At 46.4% G+C, this 24962-nt stretch overlaps 7 protein-coding genes across 7 annotated transcripts; 5 read left to right on the top strand and 2 right to left on the bottom strand.

Moving 5' to 3' along the window:
• Window positions 1-527: 527 nt before the first annotated feature.
• LACBIDRAFT_325699 (uncharacterized protein) lies at window positions 528-6867 on the top strand (the record flags this gene model as incomplete). The annotated part of the gene is made up of 64 exons (XM_001879448.1): window positions 528-831; window positions 964-1002; window positions 1179-1308; window positions 1441-1508; window positions 1563-1604; window positions 1639-1874; window positions 1923-1955; window positions 2004-2176; window positions 2228-2310; window positions 2364-2558; window positions 2609-2747; window positions 2792-2891; window positions 2955-2957; window positions 3020-3022; window positions 3090-3092; window positions 3159-3161; window positions 3228-3230; window positions 3298-3300; window positions 3368-3370; window positions 3437-3439; window positions 3509-3511; window positions 3578-3580; window positions 3648-3650; window positions 3718-3720; window positions 3788-3790; window positions 3859-3861; window positions 3929-3931; window positions 4000-4002; window positions 4069-4071; window positions 4139-4141; window positions 4209-4211; window positions 4278-4280; window positions 4348-4350; window positions 4418-4420; window positions 4487-4489; window positions 4557-4559; window positions 4627-4629; window positions 4697-4699; window positions 4761-4763; window positions 4832-4834; window positions 4898-4900; window positions 4968-4970; window positions 5037-5039; window positions 5107-5109; window positions 5177-5179; window positions 5245-5247; window positions 5315-5317; window positions 5385-5387; window positions 5449-5451; window positions 5519-5521; window positions 5588-5590; window positions 5658-5660; window positions 5728-5730; window positions 5798-5800; window positions 5868-5870; window positions 5938-5940; window positions 6008-6010; window positions 6078-6080; window positions 6242-6244; window positions 6308-6310; window positions 6403-6438; window positions 6523-6544; window positions 6601-6801; window positions 6860-6867. 64 exons carry the CDS (start codon window positions 528-530, stop codon window positions 6865-6867), a joined length of 1953 nt encoding a protein of 650 aa, XP_001879483.1.
• Window positions 6868-8216: 1349 nt separating this feature from the next.
• Window positions 8217-8997, top strand: LACBIDRAFT_325698 (uncharacterized protein; the record flags this gene model as incomplete). Its single annotated transcript, XM_001879447.1, has 3 exons — window positions 8217-8226; window positions 8398-8736; window positions 8801-8997. The coding sequence occupies 3 exons, from the start codon at window positions 8217-8219 to the stop codon at window positions 8995-8997; spliced, it is 546 nt and encodes a 181-aa protein (XP_001879482.1).
• Window positions 8998-10469: 1472 nt separating this feature from the next.
• Window positions 10470-10751, bottom strand: LACBIDRAFT_318076 (uncharacterized protein; the record flags this gene model as incomplete). Its single annotated transcript, XM_001879193.1, has 2 exons — window positions 10470-10482; window positions 10546-10751. 2 exons carry the CDS (start codon window positions 10749-10751, stop codon window positions 10470-10472), a joined length of 219 nt encoding a protein of 72 aa, XP_001879228.1.
• A 476-nt stretch (window positions 10752-11227) lies between these two features.
• LACBIDRAFT_325697 (uncharacterized protein) lies at window positions 11228-14178 on the top strand (the record flags this gene model as incomplete). The annotated part of the gene is made up of 14 exons (XM_001879446.1): window positions 11228-11289; window positions 11429-11530; window positions 11590-11710; window positions 11733-11794; window positions 11936-12017; window positions 12286-12584; window positions 12642-12739; window positions 12789-13001; window positions 13056-13212; window positions 13268-13281; window positions 13331-13446; window positions 13504-13589; window positions 13644-13778; window positions 13833-14178. 14 exons carry the CDS (start codon window positions 11228-11230, stop codon window positions 14176-14178), a joined length of 1893 nt encoding a protein of 630 aa, XP_001879481.1.
• Window positions 14179-20502: 6324 nt separating this feature from the next.
• On the top strand, window positions 20503-20796 carry LACBIDRAFT_318073 (uncharacterized protein; the record flags this gene model as incomplete). The annotated part of the gene is made up of 1 exon (XM_001879445.1): window positions 20503-20796. The coding sequence occupies one exon, from the start codon at window positions 20503-20505 to the stop codon at window positions 20794-20796; it is 294 nt and encodes a 97-aa protein (XP_001879480.1).
• A 348-nt stretch (window positions 20797-21144) lies between these two features.
• Window positions 21145-22074, bottom strand: LACBIDRAFT_325695 (uncharacterized protein; the record flags this gene model as incomplete). The annotated part of the gene is made up of 6 exons (XM_001879192.1): window positions 21145-21258; window positions 21343-21402; window positions 21547-21628; window positions 21703-21758; window positions 21840-21988; window positions 22059-22074. The coding sequence occupies 6 exons, from the start codon at window positions 22072-22074 to the stop codon at window positions 21145-21147; spliced, it is 477 nt and encodes a 158-aa protein (XP_001879227.1).
• A 1048-nt stretch (window positions 22075-23122) lies between these two features.
• LACBIDRAFT_325694 (uncharacterized protein) lies at window positions 23123-24688 on the top strand (the record flags this gene model as incomplete). Its single annotated transcript, XM_001879444.1, has 3 exons — window positions 23123-23154; window positions 23268-23689; window positions 23751-24688. The coding sequence occupies 3 exons, from the start codon at window positions 23123-23125 to the stop codon at window positions 24686-24688; spliced, it is 1392 nt and encodes a 463-aa protein (XP_001879479.1).
• Between the last annotated feature and the right edge of the window lie 274 nt (window positions 24689-24962).

Genomic DNA, 24962 nt, shown 5'->3' with positions numbered 1-24962 from the left:
GGGGTCCGCGCGTTAGTAAAGGGAAGGTAAAAGGGAAACAAGAGAAAGAAAAAGGAGGGGGAAAGGGAAAGAGGGGGAAAGAAGGAAAGGTGAAAGAGTAAGGAGGGTGAGGTAAAGTGAATGAGGAAGAGAGAGGGAAAAGGGATGGAACGAGGAAGGGAAGTGGAAGGGGTAGGAAGAAGGGGGAGGCAGAGAAGGGGAGGGAAAAGGAGGAGAGGAAGACGGAGACGGAGAGAAAGAGGGAGAGGAATGCTGTTGTTGCTCGGACGCCGACGTCGCATATGTCTGTATAAGGGGGAGGGTTAATCGTACAAGAGGCGAGGGAGAAAAGGCAATTCACCATACACGTCGGTACTAACAACCATAGGCGGCGTCGCGAGTTTCTTGAGGCGTTTCCGCGATTAATTCAACTTGATGAGGGAGTTCGACTGTACAAAACCAGCGATAACGGGACAGCACCACGAGAGGAAAATAGTGTCGGCTACAATGGTCCGTTTCGCAATCTCTTCGGCAAGGCAGATCGCATCATGGAATGCTCTGCATCGCAAAACTCTTCTCGTCCCGACATACGGGGAACATTTCCCAACTCGTGGTATCCTGCTATCCGTGGCACCCGTTCCGTTGAATCCAGATTCTTGACAAGCGATCCATCCCTGTACAGAAGCAGACTTCAGATTCTTCGTTCAAATCTTGTGTGGTTCTTTGTGACTGCGGGCTATTTTCCATTTGGCGTCGTTGCTATCCATCTGGGTTCATTCACATGTCCCTTCAAGGCTACAGCTGTACGGTGCAACGGCAGGGTGTGTGTGGGCCGACGCGTCGATAGGTTGGGTACGTGAGTAGCGATTTCGAGGAGGGTTGTTTTTCTCGCTATGTTGGTTGCTGAAGGGTTCTAGAGTCTGGGGGAAGGGGCGGTAGCCTGTAGGAGTGCCGGTTGTCTCAAATGTGATTGCTTACATTTAGCATCTCATCTTCCATCGTCCAATTTCGACATTTCGCACCGTCAGCCGCTAGAATTTGATTAGACAGAAGCATGCCGAGGAGATCCATGATCAGTTGGGGGCAAGCAAAGGGAGAGAATGGGGCAAAGACAACGAAGGCTGTGGAAAATGATCAACAACCCACACGTTCAGCGTGTGGCTGACATGTTATGTTACGCACTACAAACCAAACAATAGATGGCTGCATCTTGGCTTTCGTTTCCACTATCACATCCCTCGTCATCAGAGAAAATGTGGGGGAAAAGGCTACGTTTTTGGAAGGCCAAAACCCAGACAGCATTAGAAGCACCAGAAGTGGAATTCGAAGGTACGCACTCATATCCACCGCCTGTCCACCGCTTCCGTTATATAGAACTGTAACGCCATCTTAAGGACCGACTAAGGAAGTGTGTCAATCCAATATTGAGATCGAAGGTGCGCGCTCATCTCCACCGTCTAGAACTCTAATGCCAACGCCATCTCAAGCACCGGATCAAGAAATGAGTCAGTCAAATATCGAAATCGAAGGTGCGCGCTCATCCCCACCGCTTCCATTGTCTAGAAATCTAACGCCATCTCAAGCTTCGGATCAAGAAATAAGTCAGTCCAATATTGGACTCGAAGGTGCGCGCTCATCTCCACCACTTCCATTGTCTAGAACCTACGCCATCGCAAGTAGCAGATCAAGAAATGAGTCAATTCAATATCAAAACCCAACCAGCACAATATCTTGATCAGGAAAGACAAAAGATCCGAGCTAAAAATGTTCGAAAAAGGGTCAAACGCTTCCGTGTGCTCATCATTGGCCGAGCCAATGCAGGCAAGACAACCATCCTCCAGAGAGTTTGTAATACAACAAAGCTTCCCAAAATCTTCAATCCCCAGGGCCATAAGGTTTGTGTTTTACACATACACCATGCCACTCAGTGATTCTATTGGCAGATTGACTTGTCTGAGCTGAATCCAACTGCAAAGGTAATCAAGAAGCCCTTTTGTTATTACCTTTTTCTCAACATCTGATAGCGGGGAGAGCACAACATTGAGAATGAAATGATATTTGACAGCAACCCAGGATATGTCTTTCATGATTCTTGTGGCTTTGAAGCAGGTAGAACATTGGAGCTGGATGATGTCAAGAGCTTCATACAGCACCGGTCAACAGCAACACATATGGAGAAACAGTTACATGCTATATGGTGAATGGCTGAGCAATGATGCTTGGATGTATCTGAACATAGTTTGCTTAGGTACTGCATTCCAATGAATGATCGAGCAAGGCCAATTACAAGGGCAGAGCTTGATTTCTTTGATGAGTGTGGGACTGGCATAGGTGGGTGGTTTTGTCTGAAAAATCTGAGACTTTGCCTGTCTTGATTCTTGCAGTTCCTGTCATTATCTTGTTTACAAAAGCAGATTTGCTTGATGCTCCAACAATAGGAAAACTCGTTAAAACTGGGATGAGCATTGAAGATGCTGCAAGCAAAGCTGGAGAAGAATCAATTAACAACTTCCACAAAGATTTTGGCCACATGCTATATGCAAAGAAATATCCTCCTAAGACACACATATATCTTCGGGGTAAATATATTCATTGTTTACAAATGCAGTAAACTGATCATATATTGCAGATATGCAAAATACTAGAAGTGACTGTAGTGTGCTTGTAAAGAAGACTGCAGCTGTTCTCTCAGATGATGCCATCTTAAAGCTGTTTCTTTCAGTTCAACAGAATCAATTGTCTCTGTCAATGGAATATGCAGTGAAAAGGTTGTTTGTTTTGACATTATATAGTGAAACATGATGCTGATCAGTGATATTAGAGTTATGTTTGACTCTCAAGGGCATTGGTTAAAAACAAGGGAGAAGCAGATGATTACAATCAAGAATATATTGGAATACTTTCAACATATTGTAAGTAAAATTCAGGTTCTGTACTATATATGATGATGATGGGTCATTCTGGGTTTTGAACAGGATGTAAGTCAGTCCAGGAGGCCTTTTCTGTATGCTGACAACAGAATGGTCTGGCTGTTGAACAGTATGTAAGTCAGGGTTGAGGAGGCCTGTTCTGCATTATGCTGACAATGGCCTGCTCTGTGCTTTGAACAGCTTGTAAGTTACAGTGCAGGGGCCTTTTCTGCATGATGGTGACAATGGAATTGTTTGGTTTTAAAACAGAAAGTAAGTCAGAGTCTAGCAGGCCTTTTCTGCATGATGCTGACCATGGAATTGTTTGTGTTTGAACAGAGAGTAAGTTAGGGTCTAGGAGGCCCTTTCTGCATAATGCTGACAAGGGAATTGTTTGGGTTTTGAACAGGATGTAAGTCAGATGCCAGGAGGCCTTTGCTGCATGATGCTGACAATGGGATTGTTTGGGTTTTGAACAGTTTGTAAGTCAGGGCCCATGAGGCTTTTCTGCATGATGCTGATAACGGAGTTGTTTGGATTTTGAACAGGATGTAAGTTAGGGTGCAGGAGGACTTTTCCAGCATGATGCTGACAATGGAATTGCTCTGGGTTTTGAACAGGCTGTAAGTCAGGATCCAGAAGGCCTTTTCTGCATGATGCTGACAATGGGAATTTTGGGTTTTGAACAGGATGTAAGTCAGATGCCAGGAAGCCCTTTCTGCATGATGCTGACAATGGGATTGTTTGGGTTTTGAACAGTTTGTAAGACAGGGTCCAGAAGGCCTTTTCTGCATAATGCTGACAATGGGCTGTTCTGCATTTTGAACAGGATGTAAGTCAGGTGCCAGGAGGCCTTTTCTGCATGATGCTGACAATGGAATTGTTTGGGTTTTGAACAGTCTGTAAGTCAGGATCCAGAAGGCCCTTTTCTGCATAATGCTGACAATGGAGTTGTCTGCATTTTGAACAGGATGTAAGTCAGTTTCCAGGAAGCCTTTTCTGCATGATGCTGACAATGGGATTGTTTGGGTTTTGAACAGTTTGTAAGTCAGGGCCCATGAAGGCCTTTTCTGCATGATGCTAATAACGGGCTGTTCTGCATTTTGAACAGGATGTAAGTCAGGTCCAGGAGGCCTTTTCTGCATGATGCTGACAATGGAATTGTTTGGATTTTGAACAGGCTGTAAGTCAGTGTCCAGAAGGCCTGTTCTGCATGATGCTAACAATGGAGTTGTTTGGGTTTTGAACAGGATGTAAGTCAGGGTCCCAGAAAGCTCTTTCTGCATGATGCTGACAATGGAATTGTTTGGTTTTGAACAGGCTGTAAGTCAGAGTCAGAAGCCTTTTTCTGCATGATGCTGATAATGGAATTGTTTGGATTATGAACAGTATGTAAGTCAGTGAGCCAGAAGGCTGTTCTGCATAATGCTGACAATGAACTGCTCTGCATTTGGAACAGGATGTAAGTCAGTTTCCAGGAAGCCCTTTCTGCATGATGCTGACAATGGGATTGTTTGGGTTTTGAACAGTTTGTAAGTCAGGGCCCATGAGGCTTTTTTGCATGATGCTGATAACGGGCTGTTCTGCATTTTGAACAGGATGTAAGTTAGGTGCCAGGAGGCCTTTGCAGCATGATGCTGACAATGGAATTGTTTGTATTTTGAACAGGCTGTAAGTCAGGGTCCAGAAGGCCTGTTCTGCATGATGCTGACAATGGAATTGTTTGTTTTTTGAACAGGCTGTAAGTCAGGGTTCAGAAGACCTTTTCTGCATGATGCTGACAATGAGTTGCTCTGTGTTTTGAACAGAAAGTAAGTCAGGGGGAAGCCTTTCTACATGATGCTAACATTGGAATTGTTTGGTTTCGAACAGGCTGTAAGTCAGGGTTCAGAAGACCTTTTCTGCATGATGCTGACAATGAGAATGCTCTGTGTTTTGAACAGAAAGTAAGTCAGGGAGGAAGCCTTTCTGTATGCTGCTGACAATGCAATTGTTTGGGTTGTGAACAGGATGTAAGTCAGAGTTCAGGAGGCATTTTCTGCATCATGGTGACATTGGCATTGTTTGGGTTTTGAACAGAATGTACGTCAGGGTTGAGAGACCTTCTCTGCATAATGCTGACAATAGAATTGTTTGGGTTTTGAACAGCAAGTAAGTCAAAGTCTAGGCAACTCTTTTTGCATGATGCTGACATTGGCATTGTTTGGATTTTCAACAGGCTGTAAGTCAGAGCCCAGGAGGCCTTTTTTGCATGACACTGACAATGCAATTGTTTGGGTTTTGAACAGAGAGTAAGTCAGTGTCCAGAAGGCTTTCTGGATGATGCTGACAATGGGCTGCTCTGTATTCTGAACAGGAAGTAAGTCAGGGTCCAGAATGCCTTTTATATATCATACTGACAATATAATTGTTTGGGTTTTGAACAGGCTGTAAGTCAGGGTCTAGGAGGCCTTTTCTGCATGATGCTGACAATGAAATTATCTGTGTTTTGAACAGAATGTAAGTGAGGGTCCAAGGGGCATTTTCATGCTGACAATGGTGTTGTTTGGGTTTTGAACAGGAGGTAAGTCAGGGTCCAGGAGGTTTATTTTGCACAATGCTGACAATGGAATTGTTTGGGTTTTCAACAGGCTGTAAGTCAAGGTCCAGGGGGCTTTTCTGCATGATGCTGACAATGGAATTGTTTGGGTTTTGAACAGTTTGTAAGTCAGGATGTAGAGGGCCTTCTCTGCATGATGCTGATTATGGCATTATTTGTGTTTTGAACAGTTTGTAAGTCAGAGTTCTGGGGGCATTTTATGCATAATGCTGAGAATGAGCTGCTCTGGGTTTTAATCAGTTTGTAAGTCAGGGTCCAACAGGCCTTTCTTGCATGATGCTGACAATGGAGTTGTTTGAACTTTGTACAGAATGTAAGTCAGGGTCCAGGAGGCCTTTTCTGCATGATGCTGAGCATGGAATTGTTTGGGCTTTGAACAGAATGTAAGTCAGGGTCTAGAAGGCTTCTCATGCATGATTGTGACATTGGAATTGTTTGGGTTTTGAATAGGCTGTATGTCAGGGTCCACTAAGTTGTTTTTGCTTCATACTCACAATTGGCCACTCTGGATTTCAAACAGGATGTAAGTCAGCTACCCTCTAGTCTTTTCTATTTGATGCTAACAATCCCTTGCTGTGGGATTTGGACAGCGTGTAAGTGGTGTTTAATAGGCCTATTCTATGGGATGCTTATGATAGCTTGGTGTGGTCTTTGTGAATTGAACTCTGATTGATTTACTTTTCACCAACATATTTAGGTATGTTTTAGCTTTCATTGCACATTTCTGTATACATTTGACTACAAAATGATACAGATTGTGAGTTTTATGTCCAGAGACTTTATCTTGGAAACCTTCATAATGCTGTGTTCTGCTGTATAGCCTGTAAGTGATGTCCTATGTACTTTGTCTTCTTTTATTTTCTTCAATTATAATACTCTAATTATTCATATTTACTCATTCTCTTCATTATCTAGGAATACAATGCTCTACATTGTGTAGACTGGCGTTCTGTAAGCTCTTACAATATGTATCTTATTGAAATCACTCTTCTTACCATCTTTTTAATTTAGCTTGGTGATAACACAACTTTCCAGAGACGTGCCTCTTTGTGTATTGGTATGCATGCTTCCTTTTCCAGTATACTTTGTGACTTTTTCTCTCATCAAATACAGCCACAGCCATCATTGCAGAGCATTCTTATTTCATTTGGAAAAAACAACCATCCAAGTCTGCTGAACCCATCAAAAAATCTTTCCACATGTTCCAGTCATCTGCTGCCATTAATAACATTCACGATGCCATCAAGGAGCTGGATGAAGGACATAGAGACATTGCAGCTGCACTTGTGAAAATTGCTCTAGATAACCGTCTTTGTGAGTTTTCAACATTTCAAAAAAAAATGTGATTCCCCTTTCTTACAATCCACTTTAGCCTTGTAAAAATTATAACACATTCTCTTCATGGCTCCTATGAATGATGTATGCTTTCTTATGTCAATCATCCTGTGAGCTCATAGTTATCTTCATCAGGTTTCAAATTCTTTTCATGAACAGAGAGATTCAACTCCCTCCCATTTCCCATTTGTCTTTTCCTTGGTCCTCAATTAGTCAGGAGTTCAGTCAAAGGATTGTCCTTTGTCCATACCTCTGCATTGTCTGCAATGTTGTACTAGTGTTACTAGAGGATTCAACTCCTTCACTCTTGTTGAATGTAAAGCAAACATGTTGAATAGTTTAGTCATAAGCTGAAATCTTTGCATCAATGTCCATAACAACATGAATTGGGGAAAAGCAGACAATTTGGTGGTATTTATCTAGTACATGTCTAGTTTATATACAGGTCACCAACATCTGCCAGTTACCATAGTGTGCTCTGAGACTGCTGCATCTCACTTCTAGTTACAAAATATCAGCAGCAATGTGACATCTCCCATAAGAAGAGACTTGTGTCAAGTAACCAATCCATTCTGAACTCTGGATGAACAATTCATCTCAGGTGGTGCAGAAAATCTCTGAATTTGAAAGTGCAGTGAAAAAACTACTGCACTGTGTGGCAGGAACTTCTACCAAGCATGTCATAGGACTTACACTTCTGCAAATTTCCCACCACAACACACCATCCTCACCATTCTACCTCTTCACAAGGCTTTATGCACACACCTAACAATGCTCTCACAAAGTTATTGCAGATTAAAGTATTGATATTAATATGTAATGATAATTATCATCAATCCTGGAGTCCTGGTCCCACCTTCTGGATCTTTTTCCACCACCTGGTTTCCACCCAGCCCATTTACACTGACATCAGGGTGGGACATACCAGTGACTGTTGATAGAGGCTGAGGGTGCTGCAAGAGTGGTGCTTGAGGCAGGGATGACTGATCAGCCATGTGATAGTTAAGTAGAGTCATATAGTATTTGAAAGTCCAGTCCAGTCCAGTTTTTTGATGCCCCAGGTCTTAGACCATAACCATAACTGGTCTGCCTCTTTCCCAGAAGTCAAAAGACTGAACTGAACCACAAAAAACCATGGTCTGCAGTCTTTTTGCAGTCTATAGACCAGTCTTGGTCTTCTTTGGTTTTAACTGGTTTAAGAGTGGTTTTTCAGCTGATATTTTAGAGTTATGAGTTGGTGAATTTATTGATGTTTTTATTAGCTTTGAAAAGAGCCCAAGAACATAAAATTCTGTTAAGAATTGGTGTTTCTATAAAGTAGTCTGGTACATCTACTATCTTCAACAATATTTTACATCTTCAACTATATTGTTGTCAGTTTTGGACCAATTAATATGTTCTTGGGTGTGTTTTGAAAGGTATTTAGTGGGCTACAAAAAGCTGATAATAACCAGTCAAGACCAGTTCACTTAGACCAGTTTTTTTGCAGTCTTTACTTTTGAAAAATGAAAAGACCAGACCACAGGTCCAGTCTTTTGTGGTGGAAAGGGCAAATGCTAACCCCTCCTCCCCAAGACATATTCAACGTCGGTGTCCTAGCAACAACATCCACAACCCTAATCTCTGTCCTAACATTCAACTACCTCCTCCCCCTCCTTCTCCCCACCTCCTCCTCATCTTCTTTCTTTTCCTGCCTCCAAACACTATCAACAAAAACCCTCCACATCCAAGCATATTCCCTCTTCTTCTGCTGCATCATCCTGTTGGCAGCTATGATCCCATTCATGCTGTTCTTCGCTATGCGCGAGGCGGTGGTTCGCGCATTTGTGGGGATGCTTGAGTTGCCTAAGGAGGTGGTTCAGAAGGTGTCGGCGGCTAGTGGAAGTATGCCTGTGTATAGTAAGATTGACTATAGTATGTCTGTTATTTCTTTCTCTCTCCTTTTCCTGTTTACCTTTACTAACGTTCGAAATCACAGTCAGATTGGTAGCCATCTTCCCATGGTTCTCACTCTTCTTCACCTTTATCGCGGCGGTTGTTTTGCTTAAAGCGGACAAAGTGGCGCGTGTTGCTGCTGTTTTGAATGATAATTTGGAGACGAGTGATAAGAAGGCAAAGTCGGAGGCGAGTGATGAGAAGGAGACGGAGTCGCGTCTTGAGAAAGTCGATGTTTGATAAGGCGATAGGGTCGATTGTTGGGATATATGCTGGCAATTGACCAGTGCGGTTGTCGCGATTTTTTGGGGGCGGGTGTGGGCGACGTGCCAGTGTTATGACGTTTCTAATGCCAAGTTAACATGACGGCCGACAATTTGAACCATATGTATGCATTTGTATGAGTAGTTATATACCATTACCATTTTCCTCGTATTACTTGGGATGATTCGAGGAGACGATATCATATATATTACCAGACTCAGATTGACGCGTGTCAGTACTGGTGTGTGAGGTGCGTGTGTGTGGGTTCGCGTGAAAGGGATCGTATTGCGTGGGAGGAAGGAGTTGAATTTGACGTAGCAAAATCCAACACGGAGTGGGGGTCGAAGGCAAACTCAACCAACATTCCAGGGGTTCAAGGTGAGTTCACCGTAGCAGGAGTGGAAGGCACCCTCGAAGATGAAGTCGACGTTGAAGAGTCCACGACCTGTACCGTGCAGGATACACTCCATCCAGCAATGGCCTGACGGACGAACTTGGATCATATTCCTCTCGTTCGCGTCCGCAGTTCGATATTGGGTTTGGGGAGCGCAACAAAATGGTGATCCCCAATTCCAGAACGTTATGTGGGTATTACGTGGAGTACCCCCCAGGGACGTAACCAACTTTGAGCAGTTTAGCTCCATGCATGGAAGATGACTGTCGCTTACAGACGACTTACACATCTTGGGATTGATTCCTTGGAGGCATAGGCGAGTATTAGGAGCTGAGACGATGAACCATGGGAACAAGGGAACGTACCTGGTGGAGCACATATAAGCGCACTGGTTTGTAGGAGCGTCGAGATGGCTCTAATAAGCTCTCAAGCATTTGAGGTTTGTCACGCGTCACAAGCGTGACCGTGACAGAGATTCAGAACTGAGACGAGCTTCAAGGTCGACGTGGCTTTCATCACGACGGTGGTGCAATCGGTTTTCGTGGGTCAAAGAAACCTTGGATGGTAATGGTCGTATATCCGTGCTCTGAAAAGCCCTCGAGCCCCATTTCCCCTCGTAACAGCGACCACATATGCTGAAACGGTTTTGTGTTGAGAAAACGCCGCAAAAACTTCAAATTGTTCCCATGTTGGTTGCTGACCACAGCCAGAACGGACAATGGCCGATGTTGCGCATGAATCAATGAGGTAAGTTTAGCCAGATAAACGTGTTTCTCTTCGAGGTTTGTGTGCTATGGCGGAGGCTTGGTACTTGAAGCTTTCTTTCACCAAAATTTGCCATGCAGCGAAAGGACCCGAGCCTATGTAAGAAGCTCATCCTGAATGAACGATCAGCTACTGTCGAATACTAAATAGTGTGATAAATCAAAGAAGTACCAGGGACGATGAGCGCTCATTACCCTCCGCTCCGACCGTTGCGAGCTTCAAAGCAACACAAAGCCCATTCTAGAAGAGATGACTTTCGATATTGGCTGAGTCGTAAAGCCATTTGGCATCACTCATGAGTTCTGAGTAAAGTGTTTTGGTAAGTCCACAACGTGTGTTCGAGGACCTTTAAGCATGTACCTCACCTTTTCAACACAACCCTTGGCACCGATGAAGGTGGATTTTCTGGCCGCCACGTAACGCGAATGATCGAGTGAGAAGTTCGCCTTCGACGTTTGAAAAGTTTCATAACTCGACATGGGGAGCCGAAAGACGACCGAGAGGACATTAAGGCTGGGTAGGCCCGTTGTAGATTAGGCCTCGATATCACTGGTATAATTTCGTTGTCCATCCACTAGGTTGTGGGTAAAGTATAATCTAAAAACGATTCACATGAAAGCTCAAGGAACGCCGAAAGGAAACGACATACACGGACACGGAAAACTGATTGGTTGTAAATTCGGACTTCTCAAGAGCGGTCCCATCCCTCGGTTTCTGGGCTAAGCTCTTTCCACGGGGTTTTTCAAACAACGTCAGGACAGGAAATTGCTGGGAATTTGTCCAACGACGAGCGGAGCCTAGAGAACGAGATACGGGTGGTTGTGATTGTTGATGGCAAGAGACAAGTGACTTGTTGAGAGCTCAGGCCGTTGAGTACTGTTGAGTGACCGTGATCATCATCGAACTCGACCACAAGAATCACTCGCCGAACTCACTGCCAGCTCAACTACGATGCTCTGAAAGGTGATTTTGGTGTTTATTGAAATAAGTCATGCTGACCTTGACTTATTCAGGTATTAGCAGTTAGCATGCTGGTGAAGTCGTGTCATGTGGACGACCAATAGACAACGCTTCGCTAGACTCTGCTGGTTTCCGCTGGTGTTGTCCAGGTATGAGATTCAGAAATCGAAGTTCACTTTGCAACTTTATGTAGACTCAATCAGTGGTCCTGACGTTGAGCGCCTCATCCCCCATCTTTTTGATTTGGCTGGCAATGAGGCTAGGTCATGGCACTTGACATGTTCCCAGACCTGCCATTCGAAACGCTCTGAGCGCTAATCTCTCCGCTTTCACTGATAACCACCATGTCTTCCTCCGGGACTGGGAGCTCCCCCAGCATCGAGATTTTCGGTAAGTCCTCTCAGAGTTTTGCCACTGCTGAAGCTGAACATCTAGTTTTCGCGTGCCAGAAATCCGCGTTACATCGCAAAACGTTCTCAAATCTGTCGAGCTTTCGATTGGATCGGTCAAGCGGGAATCACCCTGTCTCCTAGGCGCAAAGACCCACAAATTCGAGTTGCCATCCCCCTGGTGAGCTGATGATCGTGTGTAGCATTGGACGACAAACCCAATCCAAGCAGTCAACTTTCACCTCCAGAGCCCCTCTGTCTTCGAGTCCGATTCCGTGATTTGTTTCGTGTCACGGCGAAGAACAAGATAGATCTTGATGAAATACTAAGGAACGTGGACCCTCATTCCTCTGGAAAACAAGGCAAGTGTGCCCCTTTTGCAATAGCGCTTGTCTTGCTGATGTAGAACTTTTTACTCTAAAGAATGGTCGAAATCATTCGACAAGTTCGATGTCGTCCTTAAAGTGAAGTCTAGCCAAAACGCAGGGGTGTGTGCACTTCTTCCTCGAACCCAGAAGCATCCGCCTAATTCGGGTGCGATCGATCTTAGAATGCTTCAACCGAGCCGGAATACTCAACGAGTGGCGACCTGCAACCCACAACGGATGCGTTATTCAAGTTGGTTGAACGGTCAGTCTGCTTAATCCCCGACTACTCCGGCTTACCTTACCGCTAGGTTCCGAGTCTTGGTCATCGGCAACGTAGTTCCCTCACATTTCTTCCCTCATGCACTAGCTTATAGTTTTGTTGTTGCAGAGTGGTGTAGGGAAATCTTCCCTTATCAATGAATGCTTCGGCGTCAAGGATGCTGTGAGGTCACTTCCCCGTCTTGTCTATCCGCTGCTAAAGCTTGTCCTCCCCCAGACCGTGTCTGATCTCAAGGCTGGCGTGTCAAATATCAATACTGAGATCAAAGCAAAGGAAAACGGAAGGTTTGTTCTGCACGATAGTCAGGGCTTCGAGCATGGGGAGGGTGACAACTTCAAGAAAGTCGTCGATTTTTTGAAAGCTCGGAAGGACATGCCCAATGTGAGGGATCAGGTACATGCTGTCTGGTATGTTTACTGCTCCTGTGTCATTCGAGTGAACAACATGATGAAGGTGTTGCACAGGCTTTGTTTCCAAGTATCCGTGTCTGAAGGTGATCGGTTGTTCGAGGCTGGGGTGGAGGAGTTATTCCGCATGAAGTCCAAAGGAGAACTTGGCCCTGGTAGGCTTTTGGCGTTTTTTGGTCGACAGTCACTCACTGTTTGATCCAGTTCCTGTGATCACCGTGTTTACGAAGTATGATCGGCTGGTAACACAGGTTAAGTTTGGTAACAACAATGAGTTCATGCACCGCACGAAAACCTTGGATGCAGACGCGCGCAATGCACTTCTGGTCAAAGAGGCAAATGAAAGGTTCGAAACACTTTGTGTCCGTCCCTTCAGGGCGGTGGTCGGCCCAGATGTCCCCCACATTTCTGTCTCAAGTAAGTTCCTGACCGATTTTTTCTCTAGATTTGTGTTCACATTCGCGATTGCAGCTAAGAAAGAATACATAAATACCTTGAAGGACCTTACTGCACTCACCGCAAAATACGTAAAAGAATGCCTCGCGGTTGACGTTGCGGAAGAAGTCGCGGTGCTCTCTGCTGTTGCTCAACGCGTGAACCCAGCTATGAAGATCGATGCGGTGATTGCGTGAGCATACAGACATTTGTTATCTGAATGCCCTGCTGACATCTTCTGGTCAAAGAATTGGCAAGAAGCGTATGAGATTTCCGCTGTGTCACTAAACTGGGACTTAACCCCCATCTAGGATATTGGAGGGGCCTTGCTTCCAGCGCGAACTTCCCGGGGAAAACTATAGACGCATGCCTTCGAGTTTTACACACTGATATTGTGCGAGTGTGGAATATGCAGGATGAATTTGGGGTAAAGACTTCGTTATCATACCCCCTCATGCTTTGCTTACTGAGCATATCCCCTCAGCATCTCGAGAGCAAAGAGTTCAGGGCATTAATGACCACACTTGCGGGAGAGCAATATGACGAGCTGTCGGATCCCAATACGACAATGTGAGTTTGCTTTTTCAACTATTATCACATTATTTCTCACACACAAGTCGTCAGTATTCGCGCTTCCCCGCTGTTTGTTGCTTTAACTGGACTCGTTGGGGGTTTATCCGGACCCGCTGCTCCTATTGTGATTCCTATCGCTGCAGTTGTAGTCCTCGCAAAGTGGGGATACGATGTATATAAGCAATCGTGCGTTCTCAATTTCCTACGTATTCGGTGAAATACTAAGCGACAAACTTCCAGGGAGCTTATCGTACAACGTCTAATGGCGTACATCGTTGATTTCACCATCATCATGCAAATCATCTTTGGCCTCGTGGTTAACGCCCAACTGCACCTTACCCGTCGCCTGATCAAGCTTGCCTTCGCCACGTACAACTGTTCACTAGAAAGAAGAGCTGTCCACAATGAGATTCGGGATCATGTGAAGTTGGCAGGTCGCGCCGACCGGGATGCAGCACTTGCGGAGATGCTTCGACTGATCAAGAACTACCAGATGAACCCTGAGGACATGGACAAGCTACAATTCACGATGGGGGAGGGGTTTGATAATGATGAAGATGAGCCCTGGGACGTCCCCAAAGCCTGAAAATTCATCATGCTCGTGCTTATTTTGAGTTAAAATGAATATAACCACACTCTCGAATAGTAAAATCCCTCTTGTTCTACAAGATATATCGGATTGGAGGGGCTCTTCAAGTAAATCTCGCATGCCGTTGCCGTTTGGAAGTTGAAGATGTGAGCAATGGCCATCGTCGGGAAGTGCTGCAGCGCACCACCACTGTCTACTAGCTCTCCTGACCCTGCCGTTGCTACCCCAAAGCAGTGTGTCACAGACTTGAGAACAACAATTTCAACGACATTGAAGTTGCTTCCGATTTCCAAGAAATCTTTGGCGTCGGGAATTTGCTTTCTGTGATGTTGGACGTCATGTATGAGGGGCCTACTGTCTCAATTTGCTTCGTGATAGTGATGAGCACTGAGTAGGGTATTCTCTGGACGAAAGTTGGTTTCATGAACAATTTAAAACCTGTGATCTGAATTTGAAGGTCTTGTGAAGGTCGATCATTCAGTGAAAACCTGCACCAAGATAGAGAGACCCAAGTTGCGATTTTTAATGAGTTGTGTCGTCGTCGTCATTCCCGTATTCCGCCGTACTTAGCTGATGGAATCCGCGACGTTCGGAGGGTATGGACATCAAATGGACATGAGGAAAAGAGAAACGTGATGAGACTCGGATGCGATGTCGGAGTTTTCTACAGTCGTGGACAAGCAAAGCCCACTAATAAAAATGGAAATTATTGATGGCTACCAAAGTGCCCGGAAAACGTGCAGATACGTTGAGGGAAGCTTCTGGCCAAATTTCAGCCAAGTCTCACGAGCCGTTTTGGAGAAAATGGCCATATACAAAAATAGACCCTAAATTTTTGGCCGGACACCAAAAAGTGCCAAGAAAAATATGAAAAATAGCGGAATCGCTTCCTTTCACGGAGAACAATCTGCCCATCAAGTTTCGAAACAATTTATCGAGCGGTTCTTCTGGAAAAAATTGCCAAACATTGACCCAAATTGGGCACTTAGTCACTTTTTTGATGTGACATCTATCACGGGACTAAGAAATTCCATCACACTAGGCTTTCGAAATGCAGGGAAATCCCTTTCTGATAGATTCTTTGCCCTTTCTGAGTAGCTTCCAGCTGAAGCCCAGCACAGGTACCAACTTTCGATAATTTCTGGCCAGTTTTGACCTGTTTTTATCCCCAAATGTTGCAGTTTTTTGGTCCAAAATTTTGGCCACACCAATTCCTCATGGGAAAAACATCGGAGGTGCGTTTTTCGACGCATTTCACAAATCTGAGCCAGAATCTGGAAAAATCTCAGCTCTAGATACATTATTTACCAAGATACCAAATTAGTGGGCTTTGCTTGTCCACAACTGTAATTCGGCATCTCAACCGGTTCTAACTTGTTGTGGATGTTCCTATCAAAATTGCCATCATAATTAAGAGCAACCAAAGAGTTTTTGGTTACAATTTTGGTCCCATCCAGGATGGCAACCTGGTTGCAACAGGTGGCAACGGGAGTTCCGGCGTGATTGTTCGAGTTTAAACAAGGTGTTTACTCAAGTCCAATGAAAACTGTCCAAGGCTAAGTTGCATGCGCACAACTTCAGTCGTGTGTCCGCTGACACACGACTCAGAGCCGCTGCTCATCTCTCCCTTAACTCACGTGATCCACGCTTGGATGTGCACTAACAGGCCTTGATTTATTTTTAGATATACCCCTCACAGTTGAGGAGTGAGGTTGAGACGCCCCCTTTCTGCCAGGCTCTCGTCTTGACATCTCACTCCTCAACCAGGTATGATTCTCATTTTTTAATCTAGGCCCTCATCTTGATATCTTACCTCGTTATCTAGTTCTAGCATATGCATTTCTCGTCACTTTCAATACATCTGTATTCATCGTTCCTCATTGTGACTTATGAGTGAGGGGCATGCGAGACTTTTTGCAGTACCCATCCCAGGGAATGGATCGTCCAGCACTCTGGGATCGAATGCAGCTGGACGAAGTGACGAAGGACAAGCCGAGCCTTCTGGAGAGAATGCAACTGCGAGAAACAGCGAGCGTTCAGACGAGCGAGGAGACAGAACCAACCCTGCTCCGTCAAATGAGGACGTCAATGGTAACCAATCTAATCCCCGAGGAACTCAACCTCCAGGAGGGAATGCCGAAGACCCAGATGTCGACGACCTCGATGAACCAAACTCAGGGGGTAGACCACAACTTGAAGAAGAATCGATCAAGTACATGGACGACATCGTCGACAAGTTCAGAAAGGGCGAAATTACCAAACTCAAGGCTCTATCCAACATTATCTCAATCCTCGACTTCGATCCATCGAGGACCAACCGAGCCAAGGATGCTGCCGTTGAATTCTACGCCAAAACACTCAACAAATACGCCGCCCTCGCTTCTTCAGCGGTTAAGCGAGGCAAACACGCTCAAGTCGGATTACAACCGAATGGACTTGGATCAGAACAACATGAATTACGGGACGTTGACCGAGACCAAGCCATCGACGAACTCGTCTCTCAGATCAGTTGAGACTCCAACAAGTCGAAAAGGGGGAACTCTCCCTCTCCATCTCAGTATGACGACGATTCAGACGAACCTTCAAACAAGAAGCGACGAGTCTTTGAATCGGAAATGCCCTGGTACAATCGAGAAGATGAAGCCAGGCGAACCGGAAACAAGGATTGCGAAGAATCTAGATGATTACTCCAGCTCTTCGCCCGAGACTACAAAGTTGTCCGGCAGTGGATCCAAAACTCCAGAACAGCTCCCCTCGGATTCCCTTCCTCTGAGTGGGACAACGTCATCAAAGGTCAAGCTGTCAACCTCGATGCCGTGTTCTCATCACTGCATCATATATCCGCTCCTAAAGAGAACGTTGGACGCGTGGGATCAACTGAAATCTCCCTTGGATGATCAGAACCAGCAAAGAAGGTCCAAACGAGCGGCGAATGGACCAGCGCTTGGAACGCCACCGTCAAAGCGATTAAATTCGCTTTCCCTCATCGGGAACAAGAACTCCGAGACTACGGCGAGTACATTGAAGGACACTTCTCTGCCAGGATCACGTCCGCTCACCGAAAAATCATTCTATACAACACCGCCATTCGGAATGAAGTCGGCGGTGGGCAAAATGCTCTCCTCACCGATGCTCACCGGTTCACCAGATTCTTTTCCGCCATTGTCATGCCAGATGGAATTGAATCCGATCACATCAGATTGGGTGGCAAATGATCTACCAGAAAAATCACAAAGTCAGAGACCTGCAATCGCTTCAATTCGCCCAATGGATGCAGGAACTCGGCTGAAGACTGCAGGTTCCGCCACGCTTGCAAGAAATGCAAGCGCCTCGGTCACGGACAAAAGGATTGCGATGTCAAAGAGGGATCTAACACATGAACTGCGCCCGAAATATCTCAGATACAACATCTGGGATGGTACAAACTCTTTCTCTCGCTCCTCCGCCGACTGGACAGAAACTGCATTGCCTTTACCCAAAATCCCTGCCTCTGAGCTAAGCAACCCTGTCGCTACTCAAACAATTCAAGAAAATCCACACCTGTTCGACATTGTCACTCCTATCTTCGTTGATCGCTTCGAAGAACTTCTGGAGACTCACCCGAACAGACCTTTCGTCAAATCCGTGTGTAGGGGTCTACGAGAGGGTTTCTGGCCTTGGGCCGATACCCGCTTTGGAGAATACCCTGACACTCTCGATTTTTCTCTACCTGAACCAGACAATCCCGACGAAGCGCAATTTTTGAGAGATCAGCGTGATCATGAACTCTTCAAAGGACGTTTTTCAGAATCATTTGGAGACAAACTCTTACCCGGCATGTACTGCATGCCCGTCTTTGCTGTTCCGAAGCCTCACTCTACTGACTTGAGAATGGTCACTGATCAAAGTGCAGGAAAATTCTCTTTGAACAGCATGATCCCCCGTGAAGCCATCATCGGGTACCCTCTCAACAACCTGCAGCACTTAGGACAGTTCCTCATCTCTATGCACGACCGTCTCCCTCATTCACCTCGTGTCTTATTCAAATCCGACGTAGCAGAAGCGTACCGACTGCTCCCTGTCCACCCTTACTGGCAAATTAAACAGATTAATTGCATTAGCGGATCGCTCCACGTTGACCGGAACACTGCCTTTGGCGGACGCGGCTCTGGATGCAACTGGATTGCCTTCATGTCTCTTGTGTCGTGGATCGCGAAGAAGAAAAGGGCCATTGAACTCCTGGGTACGTACTCGGATGATTCTTTTGGCCCAGAACTTGCCTCCAACCTCACCTTCTACGCTCCATATCGCAAATTCATGCCGACGAACCAAGTCAAATTGCTCGAACTGTGGGACGAAATCAACTTACCCCACAAAGAGAGTAAGCAAATCTTCGGTTCACCGCTTACTGTCATTGGAATAGATGTCGATGCAAACACTCTCTCCATGACCATGCCACCTGACACCCTCCATCAGTTAGTCACCGCAATTCGTGAATTCATCTCTAGCAAGCACAAATTCACGCTCCGTGAATGGCAGAGATTGGCAGGATGGATCAATTGGAGCTTGAACGTCTTCCCCCTACTGAGGCCCGCACTGAACAATTTTTACGCGAAGATTGGTGGCAAATCTGCCCCAAATCAATTCGTGAGAGTTAACAATGCTGTCCGCGCTGACCTTGAATGGGCCGCTAATCACCTTGAACGCGATACTGGCGTCAAACTCATTCATCAGATTTATTGGGACGCAGATTCCGCCGACTTGACACTTTTTTGTGATGCCTGTTTACAAGGTATGGGTTTCTGGTTACCTGACGATTGCGTCGGTTTCTACTCACCCACACCCGACGGCACCACCGACGAACACATCTTCTTCTTTGAGGCTTTATGTGTCCTGTCAGCCATTCACCACGTTGTAGATGTCCTTTGTGTTCCCCCAACAACCAAGATCTTGATTTACACGGACAACGACAACACCGTCGCCATCTTCAACACGCTCAGATGCCTCCCCCATTATAATTCAATTCTCATCAATGCAGCCGACGCCTGCATCAACTTCAATATACAACTCAGAGTCCTGCATATTGCCGGAGAACTCAACAGCGTCGCTGATGCCATTTCAAGACATAACTTTGACATTGCCCATCAGTATGTCCCCAACCTCATCATTTCACCCTTTCTACCCCCTCAATTGCTGCTGGGGGCTCCCAAAAAATGATCCCTGCCACCGTGCGCACCAGGCAACCCCACAGAGATGCCTGGTCGTGAGAACGACTGCTCAGAGAACGTGCCATCACTCTCGGACAAGCTGTCGATAACTCAACGTGGAAAAATTACGGATCCGCCCTCAACTCTTATTTGAATTTTGTCAAACTACATGACTTCCCACTCGACCCCACCCCTGACACTCTCAGCCTTTTCACCGTCTACATGTGCCATCACATCAAACCTGGCTCAGTCGCGACTTACTTGTCTGGCATATGCCAACAGCTCGAACCCTATTTCCCCGATGTACGTACCGCTCGCAACTCTGCTCTGGTACATCGTACATTGCAGGGCTGCAGGCGTTTACACGGAACACCAACCACACGCAAACGTGCCCTGACCCTTGACGACCTCGAGACAGTTGTCCATGCGCTAGGCAACTCATCTGACTATGACGACATCCTCTTCCTAGCGCAACTCCTCACAGGCTTCTTCGCCTTATTCCGTTTGGGCGAAATGACGTACCCAGACGACCTGCAACTTCGTGACCCTCGCAAAGTCACCAAACGCACCTCTGTGCGTTTCTCAGACATTTCTTTTCAGTTTTTTCTGCCTGGCCATAAGGCCGACAGATTTTTCGAAGGGAACACCATCATAGTCCGCAAAAACGGACGCATCTTCGACCCTCACAAGCACTTCCTTGCATACATCCACGCACGAGATAACAAATTCCCTTTCAGCTCACCCCTCTGGCTAACTAGCAACGGAGTCGTCCCTACACGGTCCTTCTTCATCAACCGCTTGCGTCGTTTCTTCGACTCCGACACCGCCGGTCAATCCCTCAGAGCCGGCGGCGCTACTTCCCTCGCCGAAAACGGGGTACCACCCTCAATAATTCAAGCTATCGGTAGATGGGCCTCAGATGCCTTCAAAATCTACATCCGCAAAAACCCTGTTTTGATTCAAGCCTGACTATTTGGTCAAACAGCGCGTTCCACATCGTCTTACATCCACGCTTTGGATTCCTGACACCACACAGACTTTTTCCTCCTACTTTACAGACTTTTATTTTACTCACAGACCTTTCTTTACTTAAACAGACTTTCTATGGATCCCAGAACCACCAATCCCCCACGACATGGACGTATCCCTTTCCTACACACTTATACATGCATGTACTTCTCCCGTTTTTCCCCTCGCTCCTCACATCTATCACTACGTGATCTCATCACCCCTTTTTTCCTTTTTTTCTTTATATAGGAATATAGCCATACCTCGAGTGGAAATATGTCGGAGTCTGGCGCGCGCTGCGCCAGATTTCCTGACTTTGGCTATTTTCTCGTCACACAGTGACTCATACCGCCTCTGCATCACGCAAAAGCCTAGGTGTCATTGGTCGAGTTTAAACAAGGTGTTTACTCAAGTCCAATGAAAACCGTCCAAGGCTAAGTTGCACGCGCACAACTTCAGTCGTGTGTCCGCTGACACACGACTCAGAGCCGCTGCTCGTCTCTCCCTTAACTCATGTGATCCACGCTTGGATGTGCACTAACAGGCCTTGATTTATTTTTAGATATACCCCTCACGGTTGAGGAGTGAGGTTGAGACGCCCCCTTTCTGCCAGGCTCTCATCTTGACATCTCACTCCTCAACCAGGTATGATTCTCATTTTTTAATCTAGGCCCTCGTCTTGATATCTTACCTCGTTATCTAGTTCTAGCATACGCATTTCTCGTCACCCTCCCACCCACTTCCTTTTTTACTACCAATCCTCGTAGTACTACTCATGTATGTAAGCCATACCTCGAGTGGAAATACGTTGGAGTCTGGCGCGCGCCGCGCCAGATTTCCTGACTTTGGCTATTTTCTCGTCACACAGTGACTCATACCGCCTCTGCATCACGCAAAAGCCTAGGTGTCATTGGACATGTTCAATGTGGATGACGTTGATGAATCACCACTGCTGATAAACACGTACAAACACACTCTCACCGAGATTCCCATGCAGCCAAAAGTGGTATTGTCTACCCATCGTACTCTATCACACGATGTACAGGCATTAATTAAGTATCTACTAATGTATATGAGGTCCGTCTGATCGTGGTCACCGTTGTCCATGCGTCACCGTCGTTGTCGTCCATGTCACAGTTGGTGGTGTGGGGCCCTCGCATCGTGGTCATACATCATTGTCCGTGGCCCTGGGCTGTCGTCCATTGTTGTGGCCTTTGCTTCGTGCTAGTCCCTCGCCCCTCGTAGTTGTGGTTCTGTTGTCATCAATAAACATCTGTCATCATCATTGTCAAAGCAAGGAGCAGAGAGGAGAGGGCTTTTTACTGACCTGGGCTCAGCTTCTGCAACACGAAAGAGACCATCCCCCGCATCCATCCCAGCTTGCTGCTCACTGCATGTTGTACTGGATCATCTCCATGTGCTCGTCCCGTTGTCGTTCGAGGGGTGATGGTGGTGGGCGCTCACCGCCGTCCATGGGTGGCCTCGTTCTTGATGTGGTTGCATGCCAGCCTGCACTGTCGCTGTGTGGTTGTCGTCCCGGGACGTAGTGGCATCGTCATTGTCTGGGGTCGTGGTCGCGTTGTTGTGATTCTGAGTCGTCGCCGCATAACTGTCTTGCGGGTTGTTGTCACATCGTCATTGTCTGGTGACGTCGTCCCGTGTCGTCGTCGTGTTGTCCATCACGTTGGTCATCCGCCATCGTGTTGTGGGTCCAATGACGATGAACAACAAATCGGCTGTTGTTCGTCATTTGATTGCCACGTCGCTGTGGGCGACGTGGCTCCTGGGTTGTGTGTGTGACTTCAGGAATGGGAGAAAGGGGGTAGCTTAGCTCACCTGGGTTGTTGATGTGTTGATACTGGTGATGGGCGCTCGTCGCCCTTTGTAGTGGTAACGTAGGTGGAGCAAACGTCAAACAACGATGGTGCCTCTGGAGTCTGGAGTGAGCTTTGACCTTTCTATCCCAGCGTTACTTGAATCTCACGTACATGTTGTATCCCCCACTCCACTCTCGCATTGCCGACCCCCACGCGCGTCCGACGTCGATTTGTGCTGGTGGAAGAGGGGCCGCCAGAAGCCTGCGTAGTGGTGATGACGGTGGGTGCTAATCGCCATTCGTGTCCGTGGGTGGAGGGCAGTCGCGATCCGTTGTTGCTCGTTGATTGTGGTGGTGATGACAGTGGGCGCTCATCGCCATCCATGAGTGGTCAGCAGTCGCGACCCGTTGCTTGTTGGTTGTGGTGGTGGTGGGCGGTTGGTGTCGATGACGAAGGGTGATGAGGGGAGCGGCATGGGCGTGATCGTCCTCAAAGTCGACGTGGCACGCCGGCATGACACGTCAAAGGTTTGGTGGTGGTGCTGTTATCACGGATAAACCAATGAAGTGCAACAGGGCTCGTGTAAGATTTGGCTCACCATCGTAAAGTTCGCGTCTAGCGAATGGCATCCCCAAATTCTTCATCCAGTGGTTGATTCCTGCGCAAACGTCGAGAGGCAGTCATGGACGATGACTTGAGGATTTAAGGGAGGAGGTTGATGGAGTGGCAGTGGATGAGACGACGATGTTGATCGATGTGTACAGTCACAGACAAACAAAGTCGCCAAAAAAAATAAACTTTTATTGATACCTCCGAAAACCATCGGGATCGATAGATACACACTTAAGGCCCTTCCTGGCCAACTTTCAGCTCAACCTATCGAGCCGATCGCTTTCAAATTACCATTTAAGTAATCTGTACCTGAAAATAATGGCCGGACCCTTAAAATATTCGATAAAATGGTGAAAAATAGCGCAATCGCTTTCTTTTTTGAAGAGTGGGACAACCCCAAAGTTTGGTAGACTTTCGTCAAGTAGTTGTTCCCCAAAAAAATTCCCAAATACTGCTGACCCAGCTCTGAATTATTGATTATTCGTGATATGGGAAAGAAGAAGCAGAAGAAAAACATCACCGGTCTTCGGAACCAGCCAAAGACGGCTTCTCACATCAAAGATAATGTCACCGTGGCTACGGCGCCAGCTCACCCAGTGACCCATGCCGATGTCGATGATCAATCAGATAATGACGAGGGATGGGATCCACATGTTAGATTGGACAGCAATAGACCATGCTGGGACTCTGACGACGAAGAAAAGGATAGCGAGGATGAGGCTGATGTTGAAGACGAAGTTATTGAAGCTGGCGAGGATGGGTGGAGAAGTGAATCATTACAAGTTGGACTTATGGTCCTTGCAATTGAAATTGGGGATGATCCTCGAGATGAAGATTGGATTCCTGAGGCAGTGCGAAGAAAGCATAAAGCTAGAATGGCCCAAGGTGCGTCTACAACAAATCAGAGGGCAAGATTACTTTGAAGACTGAGAGTGATTTTTTTTAGCTCGACCACGCCCGACATTTTATCAGAAAGGTCCAGATGTTGGCAGCAAATCTGACCGAACACAACGACGATACACAGACTTGCTCAAAGGTCAACAAACACTTGAGAATCTTGGTTTTGTGAAAGCAGAACCCCGAACGAGATCAAATGCAAGGGCATCCGAGACAGATAGTACACCAAGTGAAGATTCCGCAGGAGTCAAAGTCAAAGTTGAGGACAAGAGCCCTTTAATAAGCCCATGCTCACTGGCAAGTTCCCTGCCCACATCAGAGCTCGAGGATGGTGTCTGCGTGCGACAGGAAACACCAGATCCACCAGTACTCGAGTTCAATGTCGAGATACGGCAAGAGTCTTTGACTCCGCCCCCGCTCCATTTCGCCGAGTCCAGATCTCCGAGCGTGCGCATCCGTGAAGAATCCGTGACGCCGCCACCGCTATTCTTCAATCGTCCCACACGAAAAAGAAAAGCATCAGGAAGCCTAGAAAGCGAAGACTCAGAGGATGAAATGATGTCCAACCCTCTGGGAGATAACAGCGGAGAGCAACAGCGTGTTGAAGATTTGCAGGGGGAAGAATCAGCAGATGCCTGGGAAGAAGAACTCGATGAAACTCTGATGCCGAATGCTGAAATTCAAGATTGGGCCACTCTACGAACTCAGATCAAGACCGATCTTAAAAAAAAGCATAAGTCCATGACCTTATCGCAGATAAATCAGCTGATGCTCTTATGGAATTTTGCAAACCTCTGTCTGAAGGGTTTTGCAATACTTATCACTCCCCCACCTATTCCTACTGGACTCCAGGACTCCAGTAGGATTCCTACTGGATTCCTACCGGATTTTGACAAAATTTCCAAAAAGGCATTTTCACATATTTCTCCATTCCCCCTCCTACTGGACTCCTACTGGACTCCAACTGGACTTAAACAAATTAGATGAAATGCTCCACACATTGAAGTCCTACTGGATTCCTACTGGATTCCCACTGGAATATCAACTTCAATGTATTACCAAGTCAGAACTTCAAATTTCTATTCAAAATTCACATTTAAACAAATGTTGTATTGTGAAATGACAACTAAATACAGAAAGATATTTTACTAATGTAATGAGGGAGGGGGAGGGAGTCATGGAGTGATGGAGGGAGTGGTGGAGGGAGAGAGCTATGGAAGGAGGGGAAGTGAGTGAAGTGAAATGATGGAGGGGGGAGGGG

Source organism: Laccaria bicolor, genomic scaffold, assembly GCF_000143565.1.
Source record: "Laccaria bicolor S238N-H82 LACBIscaffold_8 genomic scaffold, whole genome shotgun sequence".
Lineage (NCBI taxonomy): Eukaryota > Fungi > Basidiomycota > Agaricomycetes > Agaricales > Hydnangiaceae > Laccaria > Laccaria bicolor.
Note: the sequence above shows the minus strand (reverse complement) of the source record. Positions and strands in the feature narration are given on the sequence as shown.